This window comes from Lupinus angustifolius, chromosome LG03 (genome assembly GCF_001865875.1).
Source record: "Lupinus angustifolius cultivar Tanjil chromosome LG03, LupAngTanjil_v1.0, whole genome shotgun sequence".
NCBI classification, from domain to species: Eukaryota; Viridiplantae; Streptophyta; class Magnoliopsida; order Fabales; family Fabaceae; genus Lupinus; species Lupinus angustifolius.
In genome coordinates, this window is record NC_032011.1 from 4,117,881 (window position 1) to 4,131,047 (window position 13,167).

A 13,167-nucleotide genomic window follows, 5' to 3' on the forward strand; every position below is an offset into this window, starting at 1 on the left:
TTAAAAGACCAACATTGGTTTTGGTTAATTATTTAGAATAACATTTTATTGATTATTTTTATATAAACTTTTGTGTATAAATTCTAATAGAACTAGAAGAAAAAAATATATGTATAATTTTATATATTGTCACCATATTATACATTATTAATATTTAATTATTCTGAACTCTTTAAAAAGTAATTCAAATAAAACATAAATGATGTAGTAGTTATGTGTAAATTGTTATATTGATAGTATATAAATATCAGTTTATAACTATTCATGTAGTATCTATATAACCATAATGTAAAGATTTATATATAATCAGTATATCATTCATCACTCATTTGTATTAAATTTTTTGAATAATCAATAATAATTAAAAATCAAAAATTGAAAATCACTGACAATATATAAAACTCTTAAATTCTCGCATTTTTTCCTCTTCAACAAAACTCAATAAAGCAGATTGATCAAATTAACATTTACAACCGAAACCGGAGCAGCTTAACCCAAGGGCTCAGCCCAAAGAATTTTATTTGGTTAAGTTGTAGTTTGGCATTAATATACACCAAAGCCACACACTCTTGGAGTAAAATTCAGAAGCACTTGTGAATGGACCCAAAATCTGGTTGAAACATGGCATTAACTCACTTGTTTATCCATCCCTTTAATTTGGGCATGCATTCTTCACACCCTATTCAATTTATTCACACAAATATCATCACTTTCCTACCCTCTATGCTTGGGAGTGGGTATTGTCTTATTTTCCCCTTTCTGAGTGGGATATTGTCATTTACTCATAGGGCCCCATAGCCATGAGCATTCATCTTTCGTGACAATACATAATTGTTTTTCACAAAATTATTTCATGTCGTGACAACTGCATCTCTGACTCATGACAACAGAATAATAAATCACAAAACATCACATGAGAAATGAATGACATGTCTATCAAATTTGATTCAGGGTCTGTTTGTAACTTGAGTTTTGAGAGGGAAAAAAAATTTAAAGACTTTGAAGTTATTTTATTAGTGTATTTAATGACTGTTAAGTTTTCCATTTTCTTTCATCTCATTCAAAATTGAACTCGCAAACAAACCCTCAATTTAACTTTATACTAACATGATTATTACATGAATCTTCACTTCCAATATATATACATGGGGTTAAGCATTGTACATTTGAAGGAAGAGAAAACATTTTACACTTGGAAATCTCAGCTTGGAACTTTTCATTTTCTTCATTATTACATTCAACAAGATGCTGCCAATTGAATGGTTTTTGTAAGAGGCAAACTATTTTTTTTTTAAATTAGAATATTTAGTATGATCATTTGAGCTTGAGATATACATTTACTCATATGTTTTCAATTTTCATATTAACAAAAACAATCTACGCCTTGAGAAAAAGCAAACTTAATATCAAATAAGACAAATATAATATAATATATGAGAAAATGTGTAAGATTAAATTAAATTATGCTATATAAAATCAAATGCCAATGAATTAGGGGTGTACACTTTAAATTTTCAAATTGACTTCGTCTTAATTAGACTTGTATATAATCTAGTTTTATTGATATATAGTTAAGTTTAAATTCAAAAATTAATTATAGTCAATATTTAAGGCCTGAAGCTCAACTCTAATTTATGTTTATATGTGCTTGCTGAATTGTATACAAAATTTGATTCAAAATAAATAGTGCACTTAGTTAAAGTTTATTTAAGATACTTTTATATAAGTGATTTAGTGTTATAGTGGGTATATTATTTCATATCATTAGTTTTTCTATTCTTTTCGCAATATATTCACCTACAAATGATTCACAAAATATTTGAATGTCCATTGTTTCATATATCAAAATATATATTCGAATATATAAAATGTAGATAAATCTTATTTAAAAAGGAAAAAATTTGTATTATATTTAAATTGGTTTTGGGTAAAATTCAAATTTAAAAATTAGTCTAATTGATATTTAGGATGAGGAAATTTATAAATCTAAGGCTGAGTCGTGGTTAAATCAACATTTAAGATTACATAAATAAGAAAGCTTTACATGAGAAGCATACCGTGAGTGATGAAGCAATGATAAGTAAAATGATAGTTTTGAATTTACTGCAGCATGCACGTTAGTTTTCACCTGTATGTTATTGCATTATTTCTGAAAAAGAATCCAATGTACTCATTCAACCAAGCACAGTGTTTTTCGCAGAAAGGTTAAATCAGAGCAAATTTAGGTTTATGACACGAGAACTCATTCCCTTTTTTCGATGAGGCTGCCAATAAAAGTCTATTATTCTGCAATATAAGAGTACAAATTTCAGCAAAGAGATTTGAAGATAATGAATAATTGATTTTTAAACATAGAATAATGTATTAGTAGATTTTAGCAAATATAAAAAAAGGTTTATCCACTATTGTTGAATGTTATTAGCACTTAGAACATGATCCATGGATGATGTCCCAAAAATGTTCCATTATCCATGTTAACGGTCACTTTCCTCGACCCTCCTAACTCGCCACGTGGCTTTTTGATTAGTGTGAATAATAACAAAATTTAGGACCTACAAAATTTGTTTGACCATATAAATTCATGGCGCCGTTTGGTCAAAGTCACACTACATCACTTTGGTTGGGTATACCACCATCATCAAGGACCAAACATACAAATTTTGATTAAACGATATACCTCACGTGTGTTTCTAGATGATATATGTTTGTTTTGGTACAATATATGAATAATGTGATATTCAATAATACTAAATGAGTGTAATATTTATGTTGTGACACTGTAAAGATTTTTACACGGTTAATATCTACCATTCTTTGTAAAAAATGAATGATAATTGAAAATGAATGAGGTAAAAAATTCTTACACCGTAAGTGCACGTATCTTTTTTTCATATTTTATTAGATTCATATCAAGATATGATAGCTAGGTGTGTAAGGGTTTGTGAATTGAGTTTGAGGGGGGAAAGAGAAACGCTTTAGAACTATCCCATCTTTAGAATTATCTCATCAGTATATTTCATAGTCTTTCGGTTCTTTCTCCTCTAAATTCAACTCCATACCGGCCATAAATGTAGTTTGATTAATCCAGATTCTAGCTGATATGTGTCCTGTAGCCTAATAAGTGTGTTAACTTGCAACCAGTAATTATTTACTACTTATTGAATGTTACTTTCACACACAGAATAATTATAACAATAGATTCTCATGAAAAATAGCAAATTTCAATTTGATTCAATGGAAGTTACAATGCAAACTAGGCGTAAATTACAAAGTGAACAAGCCTTAAAGGAATTCTATTTCCTTGACAAATTTTGTAACAAAATGTTGTAAAAATAAGTTCAAACAGGAGAAGGCAATGTTGTAAGATCAGCTGATGATGGCATTTCAGGTCCAACCCTGCAACCTTCAAGCATGAAAACAATATCTGTCATTGATGGTCTATCAAGAGGATCAGGTGCTGTGCAAAGAAGAGCTACTTTGATACCCAACAAGAACTCTTCCCATTCTGATGACTCCGGATCGAGTTCTAGCAACCCAGGTTCCAACAACTCCGAGATTTGTCCCCTTTGCAATTGTTTCTTAACCCATTTCACTATATCTTCATCTTGTGTAAACATAACCGGCTTCCTTCCGGTTAGTATCTCCAATAGCACAATTCCAAAGCTATATACATCGGCTTCTTTTGTAGCTTGTCCGGTCAATGCTGCTTCTGGTGACACATAGCCTAATGAACCAATAGGAGTAGATGATGATGATGCTTCAGCTGGGTTTGCAATATTTGTTAGCCTCTCTAACCCGAATTCGGACAAATGGGCTTCAAAATCAGCGTCGAAGAGCACGTTTTGCGGCTTCACATCGCCATGGACTATTGGCACTGAGTGCAAGAAGGCTAGGCCGCGAGCAATGCCTAATGCGATGAGATGCCGCATAGGCCAATTCAGGACATGCCCGTCTTGCTGAGAAGCCTCTTGAAGCAATGTCCCTAAGTTACCATTAGGCATGTAATCATAAACCAAAAGCCTCACATCGGTTGGTGGTCCTGCATAATAGCCGCGAAGAACAGTCAAATTTCTATGCTTCACTTTGCCCAGTGATTCTGCTTCTTTGCGAAAAATGGCCTCATTGATGAATCCTTCAGGTAAACGACGAATCGAGAGAACCATGCCATCTAGATAAGAGGCTTTGAACACTAGACCATATCTTCCTCTACTCAACACATTTTCCTCATCAAAGTGTCTTGTTGCTTCAACTGTCTCAGCATAAGTTATCTTACCATTGAACATTACTAGTTTTGGTCCTCCATTTTCACTACTCCCTCGTCCTCTATCCGCTCCCGAGCTTGCACTATTAGGACTCCTTCTTTTCTCTCCAGTTACCCCTTCTCTAAGCTTCTTGCGCCACCTTAACAAACTGTAAATATAGGCACAACAAAACAACCCCAAAATGCACACTCCGGCTAATGCCACACCTACAAATATTATGAGCCTTTTCCTTCTTTTCCTTCTCACATTTTTACATTCCCTTTTCAAAGGTTTTCCACATAACCTCTGGTTCATTGCATATACAGAAGGGTCATTGAATCTAGAACCAAGCATGTCTGGAATTTCACCATCGAGATTATTCCTAGACAAATTCAAATACTTCAAACCGGAAACTTGAGAAAGATTAACTGGAATTTCTCCATTCAATTGATTTGAAGAAAGATTCAACTCAACCAGGTTTGATAGTTTTGACAATGATTGTGGTATGTGACCCGATAAATGATTACCATTCAACAAGAGTAAATTCAAAGCAGAACATTGTGAAATTTCACTTGGGATATCTCCACTTAATCTATTATCTCCCAAATTAAGCTCCTTTAAGCTAGAGATATGAGAAATATCACCTGGAATGGTACCATGCAAATGATTTGACTCCAACTCCAGCACTTGAAGCTGAGAACAATTACCAATCTCCAAAGGTATGTTACCAGAAACACTATTGTGTGACAAAGAGAGAACAACCAAGGACTGAAGAAATCCATAGGTTGCTGGAATTTCACCAACAAAGGCATTGGATGTGAGATTGAGATGCCTTAAGCTAACTATGCTGCTGAAACCTTCCGGAACAGCACCGGATAAATGATTCTCTTCAAGTTCAACAACTTGTAAGCTTGGTAATCCGAAAAGCTCAATTGGTAACTCACCAGAGAGGTTTTGCTTGCTCAAATCCAACACTGTTAGCTTCATTAAACTTCCAACACTACTTGGAACTCTTCCTGAAAATCCACATTGGCTCAAGTTAAGAACCTGCAAATTTGTCAAGTCCCCAATACCAATATCAGATAAAACTTGGCCAGAAAATTTGTTATTACTGAGATTCAAAGCACTCATGTTGCTTAATCTCATGATTTCCTGAGGCATAATCCCTGACAGATTATTGTTGCTTAAATCTAACACCTCTAGTGATGAAAGTGTTCCATAACTCTTTGGCACAGAACCAGTAAACAAATTTCCACCAAGGGATAAAATCTTGAGGCTCCTTAATTCGCCGAAAAAAGAAGGAACATGACCAGAAAACTTGTTCCCTTGAAGATCAAGAACCTGTAAAAACTCACATTTCACAATTTCACTAGGGACTTTTCCTGATAATGAATTACTACCCAACCTAAGCTCCTCCAAATTAACCAGATTCCCAATTTCAACCGGCAAGACACCCGAAAACGAGTTTCCGGAGAGATCAAGTGACCTTAATGAAGTTGCATTGGTCAACAACCATGAAGGGAACAAGGTATTGTGAACGTGATTCTCTTTAAGGTCCAAAACCTCCAACAATGTGAAACATTTTTCACTATTTGGTGGCTTAGAAACACCCGTGATAGCATTAAAGCCTAACTCAACAATGCTTAAAGAAGAAGATTTGTTACCCACATTGCATAACAATGAAAAAGGTACCAAACCCGATACACGATTTTGCATCAAAGACACAACTTTAAGCTTTGGCATTGACCCTATTGTAGAAGGAACCAACCCACCAATGAAATTATCCACAGCACTGAAAACCACAAGGTTGGTGCAATTGACAAGTGCTGAAGGGAAAGTCCCATGAAGAAAATTTGAGTCTAGATACAAAAACTCAAGCTTTTGCAACATTCCAATAGTGAAGGGTATTCCACCATTGAAGCTATTATACGACAAGTTCATGATCCTCATTTGAGACTTTGAAGAAAAATTCCCTGGAATATCATAAGAGAACGAGTTCCACGAGAGGTCAAGGAAAGTCAACGAGTTTGAAACTTCTCCGGGGACTTTTCCGGTGAGAAAGTTATGAGCAACGTTGAAAACTTGAAGGTTTGTGAGATTAAGAAGAGAAAATGGTAACTTTCCGGTGAGAGAATTATTATGAAGATAAATTGCACGTAAGAGAATGCAGTTTGATAAAGAAGAAGGAATAGAACCAGTGAAGTTATTGTTATGGAGACTAAGTTTTCGAAGCTGAGTTAACTTTGAAAGCGAGTTTGATATTGAACCACTGAGTTGAAGACGAGTCAAGGTGAGTTGGTGAACTCGTTCGTTGTAACAAAGAATGCCATGCCAGTCACATGGTGCTGATGGCGTGGATGAATCCCAACCGTCCAAGAAGCCAAGTGGGTCGTCGAGATTGGCCTTGAACGTTGTTAAGGCTTCGATTTCTTCTAACGTTGTAGCGGTGCATGTTAAGGTGGTGGCGGTAAAATGCGCCACCGTGAGGAAGCAAAGAAAAATAGCCGTTGCTATTGCCATAGAAAAATATGAGATAGTGAATAGTTTAAGTGAGTTAGTGTTTTATGATGTTTGGGGAAGTTGAGGTTAATAATATTGGTTCTCTGGCATTTGGGTTTTTGGGCTTTTTGTTTTTATTGTACTTTCAGGAGCGTTTTGTTAAGTGGGTGAGTGTGTCCTTGTTTCTTTTTTATTTCTCATTTTGTTGGGGTAGTTGGTACTATTCCCAAAAAGGTTTGAAGCCACTTTTTATGTGTTATGTAAAAGATCAGAACGAGACTCATTGTGCTTTTGGAATCTTGTCTTGGGAATGATATTATGAGGTCTTGTGAATTTCTATCGTTTGTGGGGTTTGATAATGTTACCCCAAAGTTAGTGTTATTCAGTACATATATTATGTCACGCTTAATGAAAATAAAATAAAAATAGAAATAATAATAATAAAGTTTAATTAATGTGTCATATTTTTTATGGGCATGAGAAAATGTATAAGATAAAATAAGAGACAATATATTTTGGTTTGGTGTTATGGCTGATTTTTGGGTTGTAGCTGAAGTGCATTGGTGGTGTTGGCAAAGAGTGGGAGAGCAATTTATTGAGTCGTGGTTTGGTTACTGGTAATGATAATTGAAGACATTAATAAGACACTCATTTCATGCTGCATTTATGCTTATATATATAGTAGTCAACAAAATATAGTACTTGGAATTTTAGCCATAAATGATTTTGTTATAAAACTATTATTATTTTCAAATAATTTGAGAAAATAAGAAAATGGTCCAGTTCATTTATGAATGATAATTTTAGCCATTTAATTGTTCACAAATTTAATAATGTTCTCATATTTCTTATTTGCTTGAAATGAATTTTTTCCATGCTATATTTAGGTTTTATTTGATATAATATCTAGTTGAAAATTGAAGTCTCATATACCAGTTGTTTGAATAATAACTTACATATATAGAATATTTGATAAGTCATTTGTATACAAATTTTACATTCTCTATCGTACATAATGGCTTAATCAAATACAAACTTATAAAATTATAGCTTAATCATCAAATAAGGTTTTATTTTTTAGAATATCATAGCTAAATTTATCTTGGATCAAATAAGCCAACTAATACCTACATATGGTTCAAGTTCAAATAGTACATGTTTGATTCCCTTTAAGTAAGGTCTCGAGTTCGAGTCTTGTAGATGAAAAATATTTGCTAGAAAAGTTAGATTCACATATTTGTGGATGTTCCCAACTCAGACATAATTACCTTTAATGCGGGAATACAGGTAGGAAGCTGAAAAAAATAAGTCAACTAATTAATTACCTTACAAGTTATGTTATAATCTTGCTAAAAGCACTCTTAGAATATAAAAAATCATTTTCCTTATGTGGATATATTTATGTCCTAGTTGATAACTTTTATTGCAATTAATGTATCATGTTCTGTCACGATCCACCACTGAGTACAGTACCCTTCAAAAAGTCGTGATCTATTAAAGAATTAGGACTAACGCATCCCTTGGACTCTCCTATTATTATCCTCAACTTTTTGGTACTAGAAATATATTTCTTCTCTAAGTCCAACCAGCAAATCTCTTTCGAGATGTATGACTGTTTCTCTTAATTAGGAATGATAATAGAATGAGTTGAGGTCGGGTTTGTATATATTCAAACTTGAATCCGAATTCAACGAGGTTGTAAATAAATGTATCATCCTCGAACTCATCGAATTTCGGGTAATCTGATCCAAGAAACCCAAGAATTATAAATGTACTAAGGAAAATATGATATCATTTTTGTTTAATTTTTATCTAGTATTTTTATTTTCTCTTGTATTATTTCATTTCTTTTATGTTTGAAGATACAATAATATGTAAAGTAAAATTAAAAATTAAAAATAATGATTAAATAATTGAAATTTCAATTTTAAATTCAATTATATTACTTCAGAGCGGATTTAGATTAGGATCTTTCATCTACCAAACTTGAACCCGAAAATTAAACCCAGGTAAAACCCGAATCTAAACCCAATCACATCAAGTTTTTCCTATTAAATTCGAGTTCAGTTCGGATAGATACACACTGGTTCAGTTTTTATTATCATTCCTACTCTCAACTCTATTGCCTCCCAGAAATTTATCATTTCATCTTGTCCTACACAAACATTATTTTAAGTCCTCTACTTTCTGTTAGGCAAAACTGTACTTATATAAAACTATAAAGGGACCTCAAGGGTAATAAGCAATGAAGTACAACAATCTATGAAGTATGGGCAACATAATAGAGTAGAACTCTACAAGCAAATATTTTTTAATGCATAAGCCCCAACCCACGCAAACAAATGAAATGTATTCATAACACTAGCTGTTCAAAGGGTCAGATACATTTTTGCATTCGACACTTTAAAACGAATAGCCTTTGTTTTTTAACCACTCAACAGAATGGAGACAGAGACTAAAAATATTTCAGACAATGAACTAAGTGAAGAGTTGCATAAATAAAGTTCACATAAAACCTTTAGATATTGAAAAAGATAGAGAGTAATAAAGAGATAAATATTTGTTTCTATTCATATTTTTAATGAACAAAATTCTCTATTAATGGAGAAACAATTGCATTCCCACTTGTTTTTAATGTTAAAAGTATATTTCATTATAACCAAGGGGATAAATGTAGCATCTAAGGTTGCACTTCTGTTTATTTTTTGTAGCATATGCCTTTCTATTAATGAAGATAATCATAACTCGTGATATCTGTCTCCGTATTAATGGAGATGATCTTTACTCTAAGATATTAGAAGAATTTTTGATATAATCAAGGTATTATTCACCTTACGGGTAAATGAATAATCTCTTTTGAGGTGTGTAAGTATCTTTTCAACAAATATCGGTCATAGGAGTCAAACATTTAACCTATCTATGATAAAATAGAATTTTATATTAGTAGACCACCACCTTATTAGTGTCACATAAAAAATTTATATATAATTATTATATTATTTATCTTTCATTTGGATCATTTTTTTTTTGAAGAATTAATAATTAAATATCAATATGGGAGATTGATGGGGTAATATGTAGAATTATATTTTTCCTACAAAAAGAAAATCTTGTTTGCTTCATAACTGTCCAGTTGTAGTTACAAAATGAGAGGAAAAATAAAATAAAGAAAGAAAAATGATTCGTATTCAAGTATACGGCGCACCGAAGCCAAGATTACTGCAATGTGTCTGTGATGGGACATATTGTATAGACATTATGACGCACTTGAATAAGATATAGCCTAATATCAAAAAGCAATAATCCACTTTATACAATCTCTGACTAAACAAGTTGAGTTTCAATTCCAAATTGAGGGAATGCATTTTTGGTTTTCATTAATGACACACGTAAATGCACAGTTATAGATTCTCTAATTGTAGCATGCATACACGAATCTTAGCTATTCAATTATTGACTTTTCTTCCTATGCAAATAGCTATAACTCTAGTTCTTCTTCATCTAGACAATTATTATTATTCAAATTGAGTGGTTGCTGGTAATAATCATGAGGAGGAAAATCTTTCTTTACCATGATAATAAACTAATAATAAAATGATGAATCATTTGTAAGGAATGGATGCTCCGTTTTGTACTTTTGTTACTTAATAAACTAGCGGGCTATAAGCCCATTCAGTTGAGTTGAAGAACTGGCCCAACAGAAGAACTTGTAGTTCCTTTCAGTGGAGTTGTAACAAAACACCCACTTATAAAATCAGATTCAATTTCCACATCCATCAATTTAAATTGGAAAATGGCATATACTCCAAGAAATTCTCCTGCATTATAACAAAAATAATGTGTACAAAAAAATACTTTGTTTATTAAAGATTGATTTATAAGTAATATATATCATTTTCTTGTGGATAGGAAGATATATCATTACTCATTTAAATTTTACACTTCATTTTTTTTCTTCACTCCTAAAATACTCTGACCTTAAAATTAAGAACTATTTTAAGTTTTCTTTATATAATAACATGTCTAGTGAGAAAACCCCTAATAGATCCACTATTTATGGATATTCTCATCTCTAATATGATCGTCTCCATGAAAAATACATGTTATTATATAAAAACTATGAACTTCCCACAAAATTTCAAGGAAGCTTAGAGAAGTAAAAAAAAATGTTCAAAAAAAAAAGTTCTTTTTGTAAGCTACCTCAATTCCTCACAGAAGAATAAATGGTAGGGATATATGATTAAAATAGTAGTGATATTTCTGCACCTTTTTTCCTACATATTTTTTATACTTCATTTTTCTTTCTTTCTTTCACCTGTTATCCTATCCTATCACATTCTCCCTCCTTTTCCTATATCTCTCTTCCTTCCTCTTGAATACTCTTGACTCTTATTATCTCCTATGTATGTTCTCCTTATACCACTATTCTAGTATTTTTTTATTCCTTGCTTTTGTAGCCAATTTCTTGTACATTAGGGCTGAATTCTGATATCTCAAAATTGTGTGGATACTGAATTCTTGGTTACTTTATGCATCATGGTTGGACACCTGGACCCAAAAAATTCATTATGTCTGGTTAGCTTTATATATGATTGATATCACGTGGATGGTTGGAGTAATGTATTTTTTTATCATCAACTATATATCTTTCTTCGATTGTGTATGTGCAAAATATCCTTTTTCTCTACTAAGGCACTACGTTTATTTGTAGTATGATCTCAAGAGTCGTAGGCTTAAAGGCCAAGCAATAACAACTCAGACGAAACACGAGCATGGTAGGACGTATATGTTGAAATGGGGATCACCTGTCCGAGTTTTTTGTCTCATGATGTCTCAATCCAATTGAAAGTTGTTACATACTTTAAAAGAAAAATAAAAAATAACATTTTATGTTATTTGATAGAATATGATTTGTTTGGATCTGAGGACAGAAAATTGAAGGAACAAAGCATCGGTAAATCAACTAATATTATATTGATGGTGTTCATGATAAGCCTACACTACAAGTCTACTAGGGTTATCCTTTTACATGTACTGTTTCTCCATTGCACTTGATGCATGGACATATGAATGGATTATTATTCTATTGGTGACAATTCTTCTTTGCTTGGAGGCATATGAATGATATGAACTACTTACATGCATGTTTCAAATACATCTAATCTCTTCATTTTAAATAAATTCATAATGTTACCTTATCAATATATTGTTAATATTTTAGATGTGATTTAAACCATTGATTTAGGGTCATGCAATATTTTATGGGAAACTTCATTACAATCTCTAAAATTTAAAAGAAGAATGTCATATTTGAATAAATCCTTATGGCATTCTCTTGTGTATCTCTAAATGTGTCTTTAGTTATGTATATATTTTTAATTTGATAATTTGTGTCACACACTCAACAATATAACCAGAAATAAATCATCTTAATGAGAAACACTTGTGAATTTCTCATCATAAATGCTTAAAAAGGCGCCTATACTTTCCTCCTTTTATTAACCAGATTCCAGAAAACTCCTTTGCACCTTTTGTAGTGTCTTTAATTATATATCCTAATGGAACACAATCTAGTGCTGCATTTTCTGTTGGATTTCCTTTTTAATAATAATTGTAGTACTTTTAGTAAATATCAACTTACACAAAAAGCAGTTTGTATATATTTTCATATGGGTTAGATCTATTAAGCACTTTAATGCATCTTTCTCATTGAGATAGAATCAATCAAGCATCTTTCACCCAATAACATATATAATAAACTCTTACGAGAGTTGGCTCATATATAACTTGTTATATCAGAAACAACAATTATAGGGATTCAGTTTATCTATTATAATGGTGCAGAGTGTGCCACAAAATCAGTAGAGAAGTATATGCTAAGCCATTACAAGCCAAGAGAAGCGTGCAGTGTTAGTGGGGCCAATGGGAGGATTACATTACTTACTGCAACATTTTACAAGTGGGGACAAAGTGAAGGCTAAGAAAACTCAACATTTACCACATAAGGAGCTAAACTATTTTGAGATTTCTTATATATATGATCATATGAATATATAATCACTACTCATAACTAGTATATATATGTAACATTTTTCTTTTCTGTAGCGTGAAAAATTAATTAAAGATGGGAGCCTTCAAAAAAATATGTGTGTTCTTCTGCTTAATCCTTACATTGCCAATTGCAGAACTTAAAGGAGATGAGTTGAAAAATAGCACTGTGCATAGTGAAGGCAATGCCACTTTGGTAACCCTATCTCATCAAACCAAAAATGAAGAAGTCAAAGGAAAACACTTGGATAAAGTTGTGTTTAACACAAGCAAAGGTAGTTGGCATAATAGAGGAGGTAGTGGAGGCGGCGGAGGAGGCGGAGGAGGCTTTAAATGGGGATGGGGTGGTGGTGGTGGTGGTGGAGGAGGAGGTGGAGGT

The 13,167-nt window shown here is 32.5% G+C and overlaps 2 protein-coding genes across 2 annotated transcripts in view; one reads left to right on the forward strand and one right to left on the reverse strand.

The window, feature by feature from the left end:
* Positions 3,183 to 6,882, reverse strand: LOC109343154 (probable LRR receptor-like serine/threonine-protein kinase At4g36180). The gene has a single exon (XM_019581323.1). It carries the CDS (start codon positions 6,759 to 6,761, stop codon positions 3,339 to 3,341), a length of 3,423 nt encoding a protein of 1,140 aa, XP_019436868.1. The 5' UTR covers positions 6,762 to 6,882; the 3' UTR covers positions 3,183 to 3,338.
* The window catches only part of LOC109342539 (keratin, type II cytoskeletal 1), a 772-nt gene continuing 396 nt past the window's right edge, over positions 12,792 to 13,167 (forward strand). The window contains exon 1 of the mRNA XM_019580509.1: positions 12,792 to 13,165. Within this exon, the coding sequence (XP_019436054.1) occupies positions 12,865 to 13,165 (301 nt within the window). The 5' untranslated portion in view covers positions 12,792 to 12,864. The remainder of the gene's footprint in view (positions 13,166 to 13,167) is intronic.